This window comes from Apaloderma vittatum, unplaced genomic scaffold (genome assembly GCF_000703405.1).
Source record: "Apaloderma vittatum isolate BGI_N311 unplaced genomic scaffold, ASM70340v1 scaffold24982, whole genome shotgun sequence".
Taxonomy (NCBI): Eukaryota; Metazoa; Chordata; class Aves; order Trogoniformes; family Trogonidae; genus Apaloderma; species Apaloderma vittatum.
Window position 1 is genome coordinate 1 of NW_009703492.1, and position 22,053 is coordinate 22,053.

A 22,053-nucleotide genomic window follows, 5' to 3' on the forward strand; every position below is an offset into this window, starting at 1 on the left:
CGTTCATTCATCTTCTAACATTTTTTTTAATTTTATTTTTTTCCCCCCAGAACTTTGGGGATACTGATTATCCTCTCATCCCGTTGACTATAGCGGTTCCGCGGCGGCTCCGCGGCACAGGCCAAGGCCCGCTCTTTCCCCAGAGAGCTGCACTCCCTGTGTGGAAACAGAATGCAGAAGCAGTTCAAGCCTTTTTACCGGTGTCTGCACTGGAGCTGGGGCAGTTTTTAAAGGTTTTGTTACTGCTGTCTGACTGCCCTGTGTTTCAGCACAATCATGTGGTCGCGACAAGCCCAGCACTTGCAGACCCGGGTGTGTGAAGCTGTGGGGGACGCCTCTGCTTAACACTCCTGGCGCTCTTCTTTGCTGTAGGTGCTTAAAATGCAGAATGCCTGCCGCAAAATGAAAGCCAAAGCCTGTAAATAGCCTTTCATCAAGCCTGCTTGTAAAACCCACGTTAGAAGAAGAGATCAATCAGCACTCAGATAACCTAGGACTCCTCCGGTTGTTCTTAGTCTCTTGGTACCAACACCACTATAAAAATATCTGTGAAACAAAGACACATTCGAAATACTGACACAAAAAGAAATAAAGTTAACACCTAGAATTCTGCCAAGATTCCTCCATGGACTGTAATGTTATTAAGGTAATCTAGAAAAGAGATTGTACAATGAAATGGCAGAAATTGCTTCTGCTAATTGGAAGAGTGATAAACCAGTCAATACTAGAGGAGATTATAAGAGGAAATTATTGAGAGACCCAACACAGCTTCGTTACTGAGCACCAAGTTGGAAAGGTCTGTTAAAAAAAAATTACAGCAAATAGTGCTATGTAGCTTTCCATCTAAAGAAATCTTACAAAACATTTGAATATATGAACAGTAACACAGCGGTAACAAAGAAATACAAACTGAATAATTGACTGTGAAATTTTGTGACATCTGTTTCTCATTGCTGTCTTCTTACTTATACTTTGCATTAACTAGGCTTCCAGTTCCAGTTTTAGACTAAATGGAGAAACCTTAGCAGGGTTCCTGTTGCTGGATTTTTGTTCGTAGACTAAAACCCCCAAAAGTAAATTTAATTGGCTACATTCTTTAAAGGCAACAGGGTGTGCCAGTGAAATATTGTAACTCCCATTTTAAAGTTTGAGGGTTTCAAATTCTTACTGCATTTTCATCATTTTAGTCTGTTGCTTACATTAATGAAAGATAATGGGTTAGTGTGTAACCTAAATTGCTTTAAGGAATTTTTTTAAAGTGAATCACTATTGAATTTCTTATGCTTCAGTACGGTAATGGCTTAAAGTCTTCTCAGTCTTTTTTTACTCAGTGTTCTTGCATGTCACACAACAACATCCCAACTTTGCAAACGTGAGGCGGAAGCTAGATACCTTTACAGTCTTGGGAAGTAAAGCAATATGCCAGTTTTTTCTTTGCGTCGGAACTTTCAGTGGCACATCTAACACCTCCAGGTGGAAAACCTGAAGAACTATCTGGGAACTGTTGCTCTAAACCCGCAGAGTAAATACTGTCTAAGTAATAAATAAGTCGCGGGGTAATCCGAGGTTTGTAATTTTAGCTCTCTATACACATTGGTACAGAAATGGAGTTGTCTCTAATATGGAAATGATAAAAATAAAACCTTAGAAGAGAATGAATTTGCTCAGGCCTGGTGTGGTCACATCTGACTTTGAAAGGTGCGCCTCTGTGTCTGTGACAAAGCCTAGTGCCACAGACGAGCCGCTGGGCCACAACACCAGATTCTTCCTCAGTGGCAGTTTTACAGAATCTTAGGAGAGGTAGGTAGAGTCCATGGTATTTTTTTACCCCAGACAACTGCCTTCCCTGCTTCTGTTAAAAATCAACCTAGACAGAGGAGTTAAATAAAATAAGGCCTTTTCCATCCTTTTCAAGTGAACATACACAAATCTTATTAATTAGAATATTCTAAACAGTGTCTTCTCTCCTGTGTCACAATCACTGTTATGTGAAGAGCAAAAATAAGCAGCTTAATGTCACTCCTGATGTAACGGAGCAAACTCCACAGTCTTCAAAAAGTTCAATTTACTTCAAGAAACACTGAAACGTCTTGCCTTTTATGCGAACATAGCTTTTCTAAATGTTTCTAATCTGCCTTTCAGATTGCAGAAAGTGAAGGAGATGTTTATATCAAAATTTGGATCATCTCCCAAGTTTTATGTTCGTGCACCAGGGCGAGTCAACTTAATAGGTAAAAGAGAAAAAAGTAATCACCTGCTTATTTTATCTGCCATCATGGAAGATAGTTTAAGATAGACTCAAAATAATGTTGGTCTTAATTTTATTTTTTTTCAGAGAAGTTGCTTGTGGTAAGTGGAAAACAGATTATATTACTCTACTAGCTTTTATGTACTTTTATGGAAAGAGCTGCACACTCCAATACCAGTTTTGGAAAGAAACATTTATAGACAGTGGTGATGGTTTTCAAACTTGCCAGCTTACGGTAGGATACTATTTTTTTGGAAAGACTTTGGAAATGTAACAAAGTAGTTGATGAACAGTCCATCCACAAATTAAATTAGTATATTTTTTTTCTACCATTATAATGTAAGTTACCAAATACAACGAGCCACACAGCAATGCATATGATAAAGCATGAAATGATTCCACCATCATCTCCTCTTCTTTACTATTCTGTAGAGATGTGTCCACAGAAATTAGAACAGTTGGTTGTGACTTGCTGACAGACTAGAAAGACACAATTACTTTTGAGATTTCTTTATCCATTTTAGGATTATGCTCTCCCTAAAGCTCAAGTTCCTGTATATTCATGAAGTAACCCTACATATTTGAAGGCATTGTAATTAAAAGGATCCTGCAAAATGGAAAAATAATTAGTCCATTGACAATGAATGATAATTTTTATATTGGAGTTGTCTGAACATATCATAGGTTAAATAGACAGGATATGCTTACTGGGAGATATTCCCAAGCGAGAGGATGTCTACTAGATACATTTTCTATTTGAAAGTTACTTTATGTGTTTTATGTAACTGTATTAATGATTATTCAAATATAATTATTTTCTTGGGAAAAGGTCCAGAAATATTATGAGAAATAAAATATAAAATTTCCAGAACAAGCCTTGAATTATCGACATGAGCAGAGATCGCATAATGATAAATCATGTGGTGCCTTTATTTCTTCCAGTCATCATTTAAACGTGATTGATTCAACTTGATTTTTCTGTACTGTCACAACAGTGTACAAATAACATGGCTGTTTTCATTGCTGGACAATAATCTAGGTAATGAAGATTTATAAACACATGCAATAGATAAAACTACTACAGAAAGAACAAATTTTTGGGGAGGAAATGCAGCACAAATGTTAAATAACAAGAGTTGAGACTGTCCTGAGAAATGGTCTTTTACAGTAAACAACACTGAACCTCCTGTAGAAGCCTTGTTAGTGCTATTCTAGAAAGAATTATTTAAAAAATATTTTAATTGCCTGTTTCTTTGATAGGAGAACATATAGACTACTGTGGTTATGCTGTGCTCCCTATGGCTATAGAACAAGACATACTGATTGCAGTAGAACCTGTAGAAACTCAAGTTGTGCAACTGGCAAATACCAATTCATTGTACTTGTAAGTAATTGCTTTGTTTATTCACTAATTTTTGTGAACCTCTTCATGCAACTGCAATACAGATTAACTTTTCAGAGATCTGAAGAACTTCCATTGCAATATAGAGCTTAATTGTGTTAAATGAATAAGCAGATTAACTCCCACTGACTGTGCTGGGCAGATTAGATTAGAGCAGTGGGTTTGCTGCTTCTGTCTCCCACCTGTTTGTTTAGATTTCTCTTGTGAGGCCTCTCACTTGTCAGTCTTTCTAAAAGCAAAAATCCTGTCTTCCCTTCTTTTAGCTCATCTTTCTTGATGTAATACCCATAACTGGCAGCAATTCAGTTTCTCCTGGAAAAGGGAGTGAACTATTTTGTAATCAATTACTGCACATGTAAGCTAACACTCCCAAGCTCTGGAGAACCTGGGGCTGTATTTTCACAACACAACCGCTTTAGCAACAATCCTGGCTGAAAGAATCTGTATTCTCTCTCATCCACCTCCTTCACAGCTGCTTGTTAGCAGAATCATAGACTAATTTAGGTTGGAAGAGACCTCTGGAGATTCCTTGTAACCATCTTGATGGCCTTCTGCTGGACTCCCTGCAGTTTGCCAAAGTCTTTCTTGTGTTGGGAAACCCCCAAACTGGATGCAGTATTCCAGCTATGGTCTCACAAGTGTTGAACATAGGGAAATAATCCTGCCATTCTTTTCAACTTCAGCTACATTTTTCTGCCTCCTTCCTTGTAACAGACTGACATCTGTGTGGTTGCATAGCAGTTCAGATTGGGTCAGTCATCCACATGAACTTCTGTGGGCATTTTGCAAAAATCAGAATCAGCACGAGCTTAATTTAAGCCATTTTAATTAAGCCGTTGGTTTACGCCAATGGTGAACTGCTCCCTGAGAGCACAGTGTATAGCAGCACAAAAGTGGGAACTATTTAAGCACTTACGCCTGCTTAAAGCTCACTTTGTAACAAAAACATGTTCTGAGTTGCTGACTGCAGCAAAGGCAATTGAAATTAACTTTTACTTCCATGTTCAGTATAAATACTCAAATATTTTTTCACCCACTTTGTGGAGTGTGTTTTCACATTATGGGTGGGCTGAATTAAGAGTTTGCCACTGCCAGAAGGCGACGGTTTGCTTCTCTTACCTCTAGTCTCTCTGCTTCTAATACCGATGCACGCTCTGCCTTTACCAGGTGTAGCACTTGTTTGATCTTAAGGACCTTCCCCTTTCTTTAATAGCAATCTAACAGGGCTTAAGCTGTATTGCAAAACCATTCTACAAGAGGCAATAGTTCCAGAATTATAATAGATTTGATTAGGAAAAGTTGCTATAATGGATACTAGATAAAGCAGTAACACAAAGATCAACATTTTTACTTGGCTTTGGCATGTTACATCACAATTGAAATGGCCTTCTCTTAAGGTATATATAGTTCCTACCAAATCTAGAATTTTGAATTCAAATTGCATACCTAGTCACTATACATTTGTATCTGCCCTGGTTTCAGTTTGAAATCACATGTTTGAAACCATAAACCAAGAAGAGGTCTCAGAATACAGCATTAAGCATCTCTGTTTTGTTGAGACACTGTTGCTTAAAAAGAAAACTAAAACATGCCCATAATTTCATAACAAATATTTTTCAACACTTCGAATGTTACACCACATGGCAAAACTGTTGACAGTATAGCTTTTTTCCCCAGCCTTTTACACTGGTAGATTTATGCCTGTGGTGAATGCATATATGTAGGCCTTTGACAAACAAGGACTAACCATTACCCTCCGTAGAATCACCATTTATAATTTCATTCTTGTTTTGCGAACTGGTAAAATGTGTAACAGTTCTGCAGCCCTCTTCCACCCCGATAGTTCATGTTAAATTTCAGGAAAAACAGGACAGAGAACAAACTGCAAGAAAAAACACTTACGTGTTTTTCATCATAAATTATCCCAACTGATCAGATGCCTTTTATGTTATTTGGGCTAAAACGATATTCAGAAGTTACAGTCTTTTGAAGTACCTGATACCTCCCCTTACACATAATATCTTCATAATTGAGAAGTACATGTACAGAGAATATCTGACATGATACTTAGCAAAATACTTTCAGAAATACCAGAGGATGATAATTACCAATTGATTTCCATCTTGTGGCAAAACCTGAAAATTATTTTTAAAAATTCAGATATTTTTTTAAAAAATGAAGATTATATACTATTCAAGCAATAAACAACAGTTCAGCCACATGTTTTTTTCACACTGCTCAAAAAAACGTACCTCTTCTGATTATACAGAAGAATTGGAATGCTTATAGGTAGCCTTGGAGGAGGGGCAAGCTTTCCCAAGAATCCTTTAAAACAGAAAGGCTAGAACAAAAGAGTATTTTTACTTTATGGGTATGTTTTCCCCAAATTATTATTTTATTATGAAGTTCTTACATCAAACTGCCTGCCTTCCGGTGGGAGGACTGAAGGCAAGCCTGAAGATTTACTGATTTAAGATAAAGCTTGGGCATTCAGGAGTTGGTTTTTATAACAAATTGAATCTGATAACAAAAAATAGCCTTAAGGATTCTGGGGATCTTGACAGTCCCACATTCTGTGTTTGTGTGAATTAAGTACATATGAAACCTGCAAAAATCAAAATAAATTTTTCTTGCATTTTCTATGCAAGAAGATTGCAAAAATGAGCAAAATGCATTTTAAGAAGACACTGTTCTAATTTATCTTGAGAACCATCAAATTTACTTGTAGTACGTGTTGTGTTCTTCATTGAGTTTTACTTTGTCAGATTGTAGTAAAAGAATTGCAAAGATAAAATATTTTAGAACTCAATTTTAGACAGAAACAGGACTTTGAATTTGCTTTCTATTGATCAGATTTACACATTGATTTCCATCATCCTTGCTTTTTTACAGTAATAATTTGTGCTTACTGTAGAAAACAAGCATAAGCAAACACACAATTCCTTATATCTTCATGACTTCTGACAAGTAGTTTCTATTTTTCAAGTACTTCTGGGTTTTTTATTATATTCAAAAGCTGAAAGCAAAAGTATGTTGTTTTATTCTCTGCGAGATTGTTCTGAATATACATGAAACTCAAATAGGAAGAATTTCCAGCCATTCTCAAGTTTACCTTGTCCTGTAATCTCAGTGTTCCCTTTCAGATCTTCAGTGTTACATTACATATCACAGTAATTTCTGATACTAACTTGGTACAATTCTTTGATGCTGCATTGTTGATAAAGTCCTGCAAGTGGCACTGTTTTGAACAGTTCAGATCGAAAGACAGCAATTTACGTGTTGAAGGAGACACAAATCTCTGAAATTTCTGCACTGCACTGAATGTTGAAATTGAACGTACAGCTGAAAAAAATGGCAATTCTAAATTGCTAAAGTGCAAGATCTGTCATGTAACGTTGAGCTAGAAAGAGGTTGTAGATTGGTGATACAAGTGGAGTTTAGCATAGCCAGCATTAGACAGTATGAAGAGGAGGCGGGATTGTGGGTCCATTTTTACACTGGTTGTAACATAAAAATTGCAGCCTTTAATTGCACCAGAATAAAATGAAGTTTTCAGCCATCATTTGAAGACAATTATATCATTGTAAAGATACTTTCTATTAGTATAACTGTTTCTCTATGGGTAACAATATCAGTAAAAATACCTGCACACTGCTATTCATTGCGGGTATTAACTAGTGATATTATTTCGGATAAAAAGAGAAGCAGGACATCACTAACCTACAGAGTTTATAGATACAGACTGGGACTAACCTAACAAGGAAAATTTCCATCCTCTTACAAGTTACAGATTGTCCCTTACCGTATATTTTCTTGAAAGTGTTTTTATTCCCATTAAACCTAAATATTTACAGGGAATTCAGCTGCCTCTGTTCATGTTGTTTAGCAGACCTTGCCTTGTAAAGCACCACTTAGCCTGCAACTTCTGAGTATTTTCTGTTAGCTTTTCTTGACATTCTCAGTGCCTTTCTCCTTTCTGTACTGGTCATCTGCTATAATGACATCAGGCAGATCTAGTTATTGGTCATCGAACAGCATAGACAATCTGCACTTCTTGGTGATTAATGCACACTCCTCTGAGGCCTCTGCACGTCACTCCATGCCAGTTTTAACAGCACCTGTCTGTAGCATTAGTTTCTTTAGCAAAATTCAGTCTTACCAGTTTTCTTATTTTGAAATGAAGTCATATATCAGAATTATTCTGGAGAAAATAGATAAAATATTTTGAACTAAATTATTTTAATTACAGGTTGTAACATACATAATATAATTTTGCGGCATTAGGACTATTGTAGTGAGTGCCATTCAGAGCAAAGGTAATGAAGATGAATTCCTGAGCAGGGATTTCCAGAGAGCCTGAGATGTAGGTTTGACTGGTAAGATTATTTAGAATTTCACTTCCCTCAGAGATCGAGAGAACACATACACATCTGACGGAAGGCATGCTGCCTTAATTAAGGATGCCAAAGGCAGCTTAATTTCTGAATTTATTTAATAAATTATATAACTTAAGCAAGAATTCTTACGCTTCCATCTCAAGTATCCTTACAGAATTGATTAATGAAGATCTGTTAAAAAGAAAACCCAAAAAACATTACACTGAAAAACTAACATCGAAAAGTTTGTGTTCATCAGCAGGTGGCAGTAAGAAGCCATGCTTTTTCAACCTAAATTTACTGACAAGTTAGAGCCTCAAGGTTTTTCTGTTTTTGCAGGGATTTCACTACTAGTGTTAATAACATTCAGATTAACAAAACCAAACCCCAATGGCATAACTACTTCCTGTGTGGACTGAAGGGTATTCAGGTAAGCCAAATCCATTTAATTTACGAAATTAATGTAGAAGTAATATATGACAAGCGTACCTGTTCACCCTCAAAGTATTTCCCTGCATTCTGTAGCTCTTCTTGACATACATTTAAGTATTTTGATGTAAAAAGTAGCTAAACAGCCTATAGAAGAAATATTCTAGTAAGAACCATTACTTATCCAGATTTTCATTGTGTGGAATTTGAATGGGATTTTCAAAAATTTTCAAGTTAAGGATGCAACTAGGCAGGAAACAGCCCGCTTACAGCAAAGGCAGGAACACTGAGCAGACTGCTCATCTGAACTTTATCTGTGTCCAGACTGACTTGAAGACCAAACTGCTTGTGACACCAGGTGCTGGTTGGTGGTGGTGTCCTGGGAGGCAGCCGAAACCACAATTGAGGCTTCCTATAAATCTCACCTGTTGTTTGCAGGTGATTCATGGCCCTTTGGGGAAAAAAATCCAACACACCAGGGTGACTTCGCAACTCGGTGTCAATCCAGTGATATTTCTATGAAGGGTAGATGGGGTAAACAGTGATGGCTTGGTCAGGAAGAGGTCACCACAGCCAGCCCAAATTATGAGTAAACGTGCTTTGTAAAGCAAATGAAGCTCGCATCAGAATGGGCTATCTAGGTCACCCCACAGGAGAATCCAGTAGATAAGGACTGCAGACAGCCAACAAAACCTGCCTTAAACCTGCCACCAGAGTCTTCAAAATACAGTATTTGGAATAACGAGTGTCACAGATCACTTTATTACAATCCACAGTTCTTAAATAGCCCCCCCTCCATGTTTAGACCCCAATAAATTACTTACGTTTGCAGTAACATGAGTATTTTCAATTTTCTGTTGCTCAGTAATGCAGGCATTTAAATTGCATTGACTGTAGAGATATAGGTTAGGTTTCTTATATTAAGGCTTTATTTATTTTCCAGTCTGCTACCGAGATTTGTTTCCTAAGGACAAACTTTCATACTTGAAGGTTAATTTGCAAGGCAGGTTTGCAGACTCTAGCACTGGCAGAAAATAAGCATAAATGTTACAGACTTTAAAAACACTGAAATACAAGTACTCAGAGGGTCCAACGGGATAATCTGTTTATATTAAGTTGAACATGCTATCCTTCTGGGACAGAACTATTGCAGAACTTGGCAAAGTCCATTTTCATTTTTGAAACTGAAGTACGTTTTCTATTTAAACATCGCGTGATAAGTTTGCAAGCCTGATTCACGTTCAAGACAATCCAGAAACTGTGGATCAGTTTCTGGTTACTCAAGCATTTTCTGTTTTTGAACTAGCCTGTCTAGTGTTCTTCATGAAGGGGCATGGGCCGCAATAGTATTTTAGGTATGAATTCTTTTGTAGAAAGCGAAATTTAAAATAATTTGAAGTGATAGTAGAACACGTTAAAGGAGGCTCTTTGTGTTTGCTGCTATTTGCCATTGGTATTTACGGCTGAAGCTGTTTCAGGAGAAGTAGTAGAAATCTCTTTAAGGTAGGCATTTCCTTATTGAAACACTGCCATTTTTTTCTGATTATTGACATCATAACATTGTTTATTGACATATAAATCTGCATCAGAATGTAGCTATTCATATACACACCCATATACATTCAGTGGTTTTTTAATAAGTACTGCATGTTTATTTCAAACTAATAACAGAGAGAAGTTTATATTAAAGTGATTATAAATAAAAGGTCAAAGCAACTAAAGAGTAATTAAAAGAGTATGTACACGAGGATTTATGACTTCTGCATTACATGTATTATCTGTGATATCTATCACATATGTAAAAATATTTTAAACTGTATTCTAAAAATAGCATGACAGAGACCATCACCACTGGTAGATTATGTCTTTGTGACTCCTGAAGCACAGTGTCCTTCAAGTACCATTGTGGTTTGCTCAGTGCCTGTCCTGTGGGTGCTTCAGGATGACAGAAGGATCTGGCTTTGAACACAGCTGCATGGCTACTAGCTCCCCATCAGCGTGATGTGGCTCCCTGCTACCACACGCCAGCGTTGGAAGTGGAGCACAAAGTGGATCTTTAGCTCTTCAGGGTGCCTTAAGTGAGAAGCTGTGGAGAAAAGGACAAAAATAGGGTATAAAATGATAGGTGACCACTGGTACTGTCACCATGGCAGCTTGGACCAGAGCCAGTTGCTGCAAAGCCCACCCACGAAGCTTGGTAAGTTCTTGGGCATTTAGCCCATACTGAATTCTGCTTGGGGTGCTGTTCTGTCAGCTCATGTATGTTTGTGTACAGGAATTGCAGACATACCTTTGGCTGAAGCCCTACCATTGGCTTTGTTCTAAAGGGATAGAATAAAACTTTTGCTTTATTTTGGAGATACCAGAAGCAGGTCCTCGGTTCCAGCAACTCAACAGAAAGATTCTCTTTCTAAGTATCAGATAATTGCAAGCCTGAGCCTGTCTGTACTTGAAACTGAGATTGTTTATTTTTCATTGTTAGGAACATTTTGGTCTTAATAACCCAACTGGAATGAATTGTCTGCTAGATGGAACCATCCCTCCAAGTTCTGGTCTCTCTAGCTCCAGTGCTTTGGTGTGCTGTGCAGGACTCGTGACACTGAGAGCTAATGGAAAAACCCTCTCTAAGGTAATTTACTGTAAAACACAAGAGTGTCAGCAGTAAAATTCTACTTAAAATTAAATATTGTTAATGCCTGTAAACATTAAAAACACGATACAATTGTTTTTGCAAAGAGTTGTTGGATATAAACTTCAGATATTGCACAACTGAGCAAACATCTTTGGCCAAATTTTGGCAGGATTTGAATTTGGCAAGAAAACAGGCTTACATTAAAGCTGAAAAAAGGAGCGCTATTGTAAGCCTGTACTTTGGCCAACCGTCAGGTCCATGCCTGGACCAGATGTGCTATCTGCAGGCCAGAACTGAGGATATATGTGCTGAAGCATGTGGACCACACCCCCGAGGCCTTTACCCTCTCCCTGAATGACTTTTCATGGCCTTAGCAGCAGAGCATCTGTTGGAGGCCTGTGGAACAATTTCTTGATAAATTATATAATCAGCACAAAGTGGAGATAAAATTCTTCCATCTGACTCTCCTTATTCTCTTCACAGTTTTTTTGGAATGAACATATTTACAATCAAAAAAGTATTCCTTGCTTTTTAAACAAACATTCGTCTAAAAACAAAGCCCAAGTATGTGACCTGTTAGCAGTACAACTGTTAGTAGAATTTGGCTCACGTACTACAGATTTCTGGAGGAGTCATGGTCCTTGAAGGTGCCATATGGGAGAGAAGTTTTCTCCAGTAAAAATGTCTGGTTAAGTGAAACTAGGATCTTAAATTAGAACATTGTCAGGAAGGGAAGAGAACCAATCGAAATGTGACTATTATGCATATTTGTGCCTATTGTCTAAGGCAGACATTCCCAAACTGTGGTACAAAGCCAACTTAAAGTGGTACATGATGATGGCAGCTGCTAATTGTGCTTGTGTACGAGCACTTATCTAAGCCATGAGGTAAACAGATCCACACAGAAGGTTTTTGCTGATCAGTTGAGACTTGCTTCTCTGCGTAGCTGCAGCAATCCACTCCGCGGTAAGTGCTCCGTCCCACATGGCACAGCTCGCAGCACTTGCTTCAGGGAGGTACCAAGGCAGAAAGAAGTGGGGTTGGTGAGGTGAGGCGGCTTTTTTATGTAGGACGATGTGGCTGCATTCCTGTCACCCCACTTTGTGTTGCTGTGATGCGTGGCCAAAAGGTAATTAAGGGGTTGGACACCCAACAGAGGGTCTAGTTTGTGACGTGAGACGTGTAGTGCAATGGTAGATGAAAACGTGGAATTGAGGATTCCACTTTAATGAATAAGACTTTGCAGTAAGAGGGTTGGAGGTGGCAGATGTGCTTTTTTATACATGGGTACCACCTGGCCTGGCAAGAAGCTTCTGATTTTGCATAGATGGTCTTTTCATAGGTCAGCACCACCTCTGATGGTGGTAACCAAACGAGCTAAGCTTGGGAATTCCTGATGAAAATCACTGGAGCACACGGGTCCAGAAATTAGGTATCTGCAAAATCCATAAAATTGACAGAGGTCAGAAAGCTCAAAGTTTACTAGGCAGTAGAAATCTGTATCTGGAAAACCAGAAGACAGGTTTTCATTATTCCAAGAAATGCTGCACAGCTTTCTTCAGAGAATAAATGATACAGTGTGTATCTTGAGCTGAACTTACACATGGCTTGGGAGTACTGGCCAGCATTATGCCAGACCTGTTCTAAAGAAAGGTGCAAAAATCCTTCTGGCATTTTCATAAACACTTGTGGAGGAACAGAAGGAAGACAGAGACTCCACTGAATGTCTTCTCCTCATGTGTCCTGTTCAATCAACCCAAAACGTCTTCTGCTTGCTGTTTGGAAAATGTGCTGAAAGTTAATCTTGTGTCTCAAACATAGTTGGACAAACACAAGAGACACAATTGCACATTTTTGTCAGGAAATCCTGCTGTCTGCAGCCAAATGTTTTGCACTTGTGATGAAAAATGAGCAATTAATGTACAGATGAGAATTCTCAATAGCCAACATAGGAGCAGTTAAGAACATATCCAAGATTTTGTGTGCTTGCAGAGACCAAGACACCTGGTTGCAGTGGTTAAGACAGAGGATGACAGCTCTGAAGACAGATTACTTTTGTCCAGGCTCTAACTTTCCCCAAATCTTACAGGACAGTAAAAACAAGTTCAGTGTTCTTGGCTAATTTATGATTTAGCGTGAGAGACCTCTTCTATCTAGCTAAATCCAGATTCCCTGTTGCACTGAATTTATGCTTAGCCTCACAGAACTGCCTTGTATAAGGCAGAGGTAGTTGGAATATAAATTAGAGCAATGTAGGCATGTGGGCCCTCAGAAGTATAAAACGTGCTCTGGCCACTTCTTTCCAGCTCCTAATGCATCCTGTGCTGGTGTCAAATGGTATCTGTGCAAGATGCAGTACTGCTGGCTCTGTATCGGCTGGGAGCTCCCCCACGGCAGGGGAATTGGTAGCTGACCAGCAATAGGGGCTTTCCAGATCCTTTCTACTAGAAAGCAAACCAGGACTTTGCATTTTTAGGGCTCTGGATATTTATCCATTTGTTTATTTTTAAGGAAGAAACATCGCTTTACCTCTCCCCTCTGTTTTGTTTTGTGCTTAAGAGTCGCAGAAGTTCTAAATGGTAGTGTTTATAAATAACAATATTGGGTCATAGTGGTAATTTTATGAGAAAAGATTGACTTTTTGCCCCTCATTAGTCTGATAGACTTTGCAAAATTTTAATATGATGGTCTGTAAGAGCAGGACATAGAAACTTTTGGCTTCGGAATCAAATTTGGCTGAATTGTAGGGCTTCTGTAGCCAAAGTTATGAAAAAATGACCTTTTACTGAATGGAACATTTATCTGTTTTGTTTCTGTGAAACTATTTTTATGAGATATTTGAGTTATATGCTCTTTTCCCTGATAAATGTAAGTTTAAAATAGTAGCCGTAGAGTAAAAGTCGTTGAAATGTAGAGCTTTTATGAGATAACACTTCCAGTGTGAAGCTTGGGCCTATAAGATTAGGAGCCAAAAAAAACCAAAATAAAAAATATTGTAAAAGCATGACCAGAATTTCATGGTGGCTTACTTCAAAAATAGCATTTTTTTGATGTTGAAAACAAAATCAGGAAAAAAATATGCTCTCAGTAATTATTGTGTGTAGCAGTCTGCAACAGGGCATTGTTTCAGTGTGCATACAGTATTTTTTTTAAAAACCCATCACACACATACACAATAGTTTAGGGAAAATACCAGTCCAAGACAATTCAGCCAGATGTGCAGTGCTAACCAGTTGCAGCAGTGCAATAGCATTCAAATAACAAGATGGAAAATTTAGAATGCGATCTCTAAAAAGAATCCATTTTTCTCCTGCAAACAGGATACCAGTCAAAGACTGTGCTGGCATCACTCAAAGAACAGCGATGCTCAGTATTAGCTTTTGATTTTAAAGTGATTTTTAATTTACTGTTACAAAATCAATCTTTTGTACAACTTTTCATCAGGAGAAGACACTTTTTGTAAAGGAAATAGAATAATTCTCTAAATTGTCCCAGCTTTGTGTTTCATGGTACGAATTAATGAGTACAGAAAATCACTTAGTACTTTTGAATATAAATAGATTTACTTGAAAGATGTCATGATAGTGTTGCTGTCCAAATGTTAAATCTTGTGGTACTAAGTTCTGTTCAACCACCCTAACTTTTTTTCAGTTGCTCAAGGCTGGGCAGCTGTGCACGTACTTATTGGGAAAAAGAGATCAAAAGCGAATACGGTTTATTTAATTTAATGGGAAATGTTGAACATAGGAAGTTGAATTATATTTGGCTTGATCCAGACTGAGAAAAATCTCAGTCGGACAGAATGATAAATAATGGACCAAAATCTAATCTGTAATGGCACAGTGTCAATTGCCTTCCCTTTTTCTCAAACTATGGCTGAGATGAAATGGAGTGTGGGATTTTGAAAACATTCAACATTGTTCTGTATTTAAACAGTTACAATACCTGATAACGTTACCGATCGCAGTGAGAGAATAGATAGGCCAACTGGAATCCTTCCTACTTTGTTTCTGAAGCCTGTGTATAATAAGGAAAAGTCTTTAATCAAGTATGTTACCACTTCCTAATAATTTTTCTTTAATATCTATCTTTAATACCTAGCTATCTGGCAAGAAAATCTGTGGCTATTCGTATTGACAGTGTGACTTTAAAATTAACAACACGTGCTAATATACTGCTTAGGATTCATAGAATCATGGAATCATAGAATGGCCTAGGCTGGAAGGGACCTTAGAGGTCATTTAGTCCAACCTCCCTGTCATGGGCAGGGACGCTTCTCAACTAGATCAGGCGACACATGGGGACCAAGCGGGGATTATTCTATAATATTGATGCATCAAAAATGTTTCCTAGGTGCATGCTCAGGTTATTTATAGGAGAAACTCAAATTGCTTACATAAAAGACAGTACATAGATACTGTATTGTAAAATTATGTGAATATTGAGAAATGTTGAAGTTCGTTTCTCCAAGTGGAATTAAAAACCAGGTTTCTTTAACTTGTTAAGTTGGACTATGTGTGTTTGTAATCAAGAGGAAACAGGGTACTTTGGAGCAGTGGTAATCAAAGGCAGTAATCTCTCATCAACCAAATTGATAACCTTCTATTTAAGCATGTTAGAGGGCAGAAGTCAAGCTAAGATTGCTGTACTTAAGAGGACATCCAGATACTATCTGACAAATATTTTCCCATTTTGGAAAAAAGTAAGCATAATTACCTTGCAAAACATATATGAAGTTTAGCTAATTGGGATTTTCTATGCAAACTGGAAGCAGATGGTAACTTCCAGCAATCTATTCCTAGTCAAGACCAGATACTAGAAATAAGGACACTCCTAGTGGCAAAAATAACCTCAAAATCAGGGCATCATTTTATACATTAATAAAGAAAACATAGTGCCTTATATTACAGAAGTTATTTTCATACATATAAACCTATCTATAAAACGTGCACAGATTAAAAAATATTGTCATTTAACTAGACTTTAAATATGTTTTCTTCTTATTGGAAAGTACTAATCTTCATCTATAAATGTTTTGTGTGTTTTCAGTCCTGTGTGCTGTGAACCAAGCCCTGTAGAATTTAATAGAAAATCTACACTAAATTTGCCATAAAATTGCCAATGTCACTAGTTGTAAAGAGAAGCAGCAGACCGAGTTTGACTTTTCAGATTAAACTGACCAAAATTTTCATGACTGTACATTGGGGAACCATTACTGTATTGCTGTAGAGAGAGTAATGTTCGCACAGGACCTCTGGCTCAACGAGTACTCCAGTTATTTAAATTTGTATGCTGAGGCGACTTTCAGAGCACTGCAAATGACAATCAAAAATAACTCATATTAACAAAAGTATTTTCTTCAAGGGGCTTCTCTTCAAAACCAATAATTTTATTTTTTTTTAATTTTGAATATCAGCTATCATTAGCCTGCATCATTATGTACAGAAACTCTAACACGTTTGGCCAGAAATGAACTTCCATAAAACCATTGAGGCAGATGTAATTTAATACTATCATTTTATAGAGAAGGTTGCCTTATTTTGGCTGCTGTCATTCTGGATTTGTATGTATCAAGTTTCTGGTAATGTAGGGTGAGCTGTTCCAAAAAAATACTAAGCAACACTAATTCTGTTTTACTAACAAATACTTGCCTGTCTCCCACTGGCTAATTGTCTTACTCTTTTAAGGAGTTTAATCTTACACAAGTCTACTTCTTTAAGGGTCTACGTGAGACTGAAAGGGATTGATCACTAGTACGGAACATATTGACAGTGACAGTTATATAGGGACAAATTTTGTCAGAGTTTACATACTGTCCAGACCCATTGCACGAGTGAAAATCAGAGCAGTTGGCCCTTGGCCTCTTTGTGAGCAAGGGGACTATTAAAGGTGAAACTCCCTTATCTGTTCTCACTCAGATCATTCCTTAGGTTTCTGTTTTTAAAGATTTTTTTATAAGTAAGTGATCATCTGTTTGCTTTCATTATTCTTCAGATACCTAAATGCCTCTGTACATTTAGGCCTTCATTCCCAATACCGTCAAACTGAGAGAAACTAGAATAAATGATGGGGCAACAGGGAATCAAATGAGGTGTATTAGGTGGTTCGTAATTTACCATGCTGCTGAAATATCAGGGAATGTGTGGCCAAATCTATTAGAATGTTGGATCGTGTTTGGAAATAGTCTGAAAAAAATTTCTTTTGTCAATTCTTCAAGATTTTTGCAAGATCAAAAATACTCAGTCGAAAAACAAAACCTGAATTTTAGGTGTTTCATTCTGAAATGTAAACAGAGAAAAATACATAATAGTGAAAAGTATCATTTTACTGAAAACCCATTTTTTCCATTAAAAATCTAAAACAAGGTAATATGATGCAGAACTGTTGATGAGTTCTTATTACAAGAAATCTCTCCATCTAGAGTTACTACACATAAGGCAACTAATAATAAAAAATCACAACCCTTCTTTGCCAGACTAAATTATCTCCACTGATATGATTTCCCAGATTAGACTTTCTGCATGCTGGATAGGAAATCTCGTGGCTCAAAGATAAAACAGATTTAAGTGGTAGTAATTTCTTTCTTTGTAACCCAAGATTGACTTGCTCCTTATCAGGAAGAACCTTAAATTGTTTCAAACAAAAAGCAGAGGTAGTAGAGCTCTTAGATCAAAGGATAGCCTAGGCCTGCACAGGGGGGCCAGTTGCCTGGTAGACAAACTGGTAAGCACTGCCTCCTGCAATAGGATACATTCTGAGCAGATTTTAGAATTAAGCTTTTGAAAAGGAACAGCCAGATAAAAATACATTTTGTACATTGTTAGGTTTAGATTTTTCCAAATACTCAAACTAAAGTTGTCTAAAACCGAAGAGTTCAATTTTGAAATCCTTTAGAGACAACAGCTTCTTTAAATAGATTATTACTAAACATAAATTTCTTAATGTTTAATTGCTTATTAGGCAATTGAGTGAATTGCATACACTGAGATTCTACTCCTGATGATGTTGCTTTGTATTGTTTTAATTATGGATATTCTCATTTAATGTGTTGTATCTTTGTTTTGTTGGATAAATGACAAAAGAACCTTAACATATCATGTAACTAAACATCTCCTGTGGAAGCGTAGCCAACCTGGCGTGTGTACTTGCCAACAGCTATAAAAGTTCCGTTTGCATTTGTATGTATCATGTTGGGTCTGGCATTCAAAAGCTGCAATATTTAGTGTTTCTTGACAGATCACCAGGGAGAATTCAAGGTTTAGCTCACCTACCAGCTACTACTACTGTCATGCTGTGCTCATCACTCTCTCGTTTCCAGAGGCTGAACAGACCAATTGTAAAAAATAGCTCATGGTTTTGTGAGACTAACTTTAGATATTTAAGTTTCCATTCTAGTTTCCCTGCGTGCAGTGGCTTATTTTTCCAGACCTCAACAGAGCCGGCAGAAGGGAAGTTTCCTTCAGCCGTGCTTCTGCAAAGCAGGTTTAAACAAAGGGACTTTGCACGGGAGTGGCTGACACGTGGTCACATAATCTCGCCTGTTGACTGTCGTGTCAGGACGTTGACCTCGGTGAAGGAGGTGGAATAGCAGCGCTGAAGTGGCTGAGGTTGCATTACCATATGTCTGTGTCAGCACTAATTAACACACATTTTATGTGGCTCATTTGCAACATAAAAATAGCAAAAGACAGAGTGACATTTTCTCTAAGGTAGTCTAAGAAAAGCTCAAAGTCTGCCTCTCTGTTTTCATACCAACCAAGATAGTTAAACTGAGAAGGATTCAGGGAAAAGCCACATAGATGATCAAAGGGACAGAATGACCTCCATAAAAGTAAGCTAGGACTCTGGAAAATGGCACTTGAAGGAGGAAGTGATAGAGGTCCATAAAAGAATGAATGTAATTGATGGGGTGGATGGAAATCAATTGTTCCTTGCCCCTCACATTATAAGAGCCAGAAGACATTAAATGAAGCTAGCCAGGTGCCTGGTAATAATCAACAAAAGGAGGTGGTTCTTCACCTGACAAGTTGTAGAACTCAGTGTTCCTGGATGTTCTGTGTGTCAAAATTTTGAATGAGTTAAAAGGAACTCTGGACAAGGTCATATATAAGAAATCCATTGTTGGTAATTTAAGTGTGCAGAATTCACATTCAGCTCAGGAAGATCTTGATCAAAAAATAACATTCTGGGGAAATATCATCTATACTTGGCCTTTGGCTCATACTAAAAGCCTACTTTCAGGTACAAGATATGAACTAGAAGTGGCATTGGATTGACTCATAAAGGCTGCTTTTTTATTAAGATATTCTGTATTTTCATTCTGACCTGATGAGTCGTTTCATGAATTTTAGCTAGCTGACAACCCCTTACTTACTCATGGGCATTATATGCACTTCCCTTCTTGGCTAGTTTTTTGGTTGGTTGGTTGGGTTTTGGGTTTTTGGGTTTTTTTGTGGGGGCGGTGGAGTCAAGATCAAAGGAAACATATCCTGATGTTTGAGCTTTACTTTTTTAATTACTATTTTGAACATATCACTGTGCTTGTTTAATAGTGTAGATGACAGTTAAAGGACTTACTGTCTGCATGATAATTATTACTCACAAATGATGACCAGGTTTAGCCAGTCCTGTTGGAACAACTTCCTGAAATAATAATAATACAGAAATTCAGAGGGCAGTAGCATAGGTCGATCACAGAACAGTTGGGATAAGGAAATTTTTGCTTCATCTGATGAAGTAATTTTTTTCAAGAGTCACAATGCTATTGTTCAGACCTATTTTTATTTTGATTTTAGTATCTTTTTTTCTGCTTTCCATTACCATTATCTTAAAAAGATTTTAAACCCACCCTGCAAAGTTTTCCCTGGGACTATTCTTTTGAGAAATAAGCCACAATACTGGAAACAGGGAGGTTTTTGAATTCTCATTTCAGCTATGTGACTGATTCACATGACTTTGAACAAATCATGTAAATATCTATGCTGTCTCTAAATTGAAGATAACAGCAGTCTTTTAGGAATGCTTTTAAAGTAAAGTATGTAAAATTCTATTACTTTAATTATGATTAATTGGTGTTTGGGTAATACTACTTCAGGGATGGAAAAAACATGCTAATGAGTCTTGGACGCATAGAACTAGTTATGTTTTGTGGTTGGCTTGGAGTGATCTCTTGTATGGATCAGAATATGCGGGATAGAAGTGTAACGTGTGCAGATGAGGTTTCTTCTTTCTGCATATTTCTCATGGTGCTTCCTGAAGAACGAATGTCTGCTTTCACCTAGCTCTGCAAGAAAGCCTGCTTAGGACTCCTGTGAAACTCGGGAGGGGTGACATTGTTTATTTTATATTTTATGTGCATAACACTTGTACATTGAACCCTTCCAAGGAGTGGCTGGTGCCACCTGCCTGGCGGGTGATGCTGTGGTGTAGCCTGGGGTGCAGCCCCCCTAAATGTGGCTGTGAGAATGCTCTGAGTTACTTCTCTGCAAGAACTGCAGTGCAGCCAGGAGGAAGAACGTGATGCATGCCTAGGTATTGTTCAGAAATACATTTGAGATGTTGCCAGATTGTGCAGGGGAAATCTGGGATCTGAGAAGCTCTGCGTTTTTGCATAGACTAGGGAGAGATATAAGTAACAGATGATTCAAACAGTCCCTGCCCTAAAGACCTTCTGAGTGTTGCAAGTTGAATGGAAACAAGGCAGTGCTCTGAGATAGGCAAAAGTTATTTCCTTCTATTACATGGCTCTAGCAATTTTTTCCCTTAGAGATGTTTTCTGTGAAAGCCTGAAATCAGAGAGCTTGTGAAGCAAAATGTGGTTCTTTTTGGTTTCTAGTAACAAAGTCACACATATTTATAGCATTATCATCTAAGAATCCCAAGTAGCAATTACTAATTACAAAGAGGGGGAAGATACTCCTCATTTATCTGAGGAAGTGGAGCTGTGATGAATTAAAGGGTCTTTCCCTGAATCATGAGAAACTTAATGTGGAGCTAGAAAGTGAGCCCAGACCTCCTGACATTGGGTTCACTGTTTCAGTCCTATGACCATCCTTTTCCGAGTACCAGATAGGTACACCGGGCTCTCCAGTTTAGTCTTCCCGTTAGTTTCCAGTGCCACAGTTCAGTTCCTCTGAACTTTCCCCTTTCACTCATTTTAGCAAAAAGGCAAATGTCTGCCCATTTGTCTCAACAGTAAGTAGAAACTGCTTTCTATACAGATGACGATTTCCTCTCCATTCACATGCTTCCCATCCTAGTATTAGAAGGCCAGCCTGTGTTAGCAAGGGCCTGTTCAAATTAGAAACCAAATAATGTTTCAGGGATGCCTTGGGCTGTCTTGTGGAGAGGACTCTTCTCAACTCTTGCCAGTTACTACTTGGTGGTCCTGCCAATCCTTGCTAGGTTTCAAAACAAAAGTTGCTCAAGCCTGAGCAGCGCTGTTAGAGCAGTGCTGTTAGCCCAGCATACGCAGCTGGTGAGCTGGGGCGAAGCAAGGCCCGATGCTTAACCAGGCACAATTCACCAGCCCATGTAAAGGGACACGGGAGTGGCACTGTCCTAATTGTTAACACTCCTCCTCTGCAAGACTTCTCCTGATATTTATTTAATAAGCCCAGGCTCATAAAGTTTAAAGCAATCAAGTGGTAGCTGATGTGTATATGGAGATGACATGCAGACAGACTAAGTGAAGGGTGAAATGCTTAATTTCTGACTTTGCAACGCTGTACGTGGCAATTGCAGATGAAATAATGCCTGAGGCAGCTGTGCCAAAGAGTGGAACATACATTGTGACTACCTCACCATCTATTGCTTCAGGCCAGGTTTACACAGCCACAGCTCCTGTTTAAGTGTGCATGACCAGTGTGCTGACGGCGGCGTCTCAGCCAGTGCAGAGAACTTTCTGTTGTTGCCAGTGCGGAGTATTCATGAACTCCAGTCTGATTTCTCCTGCCAGTGGCTAAAA

The 22,053-nt window shown here is 38.1% G+C and overlaps 1 protein-coding gene across 1 annotated transcript in view; it reads left to right on the plus strand.

The window, feature by feature from the left end:
- Positions 1-136: 136 nt before the first annotated feature.
- GALK2 (galactokinase 2) overlaps positions 137-22,053 on the plus strand; it is a 46,543-nt gene continuing 24,626 nt past the window's right edge. Inside the window, exons 1-5 of the mRNA XM_009864653.1 lie at positions 137-153; positions 2,140-2,231; positions 3,509-3,632; positions 8,366-8,456; positions 10,938-11,084. Coding sequence (XP_009862955.1) covers positions 2,162-2,231; positions 3,509-3,632; positions 8,366-8,456; positions 10,938-11,084 — 432 coding nt within the window. The 5' untranslated portion in view covers positions 137-153; positions 2,140-2,161. The remainder of the gene's footprint in view (positions 154-2,139; positions 2,232-3,508; positions 3,633-8,365; positions 8,457-10,937; positions 11,085-22,053) is intronic.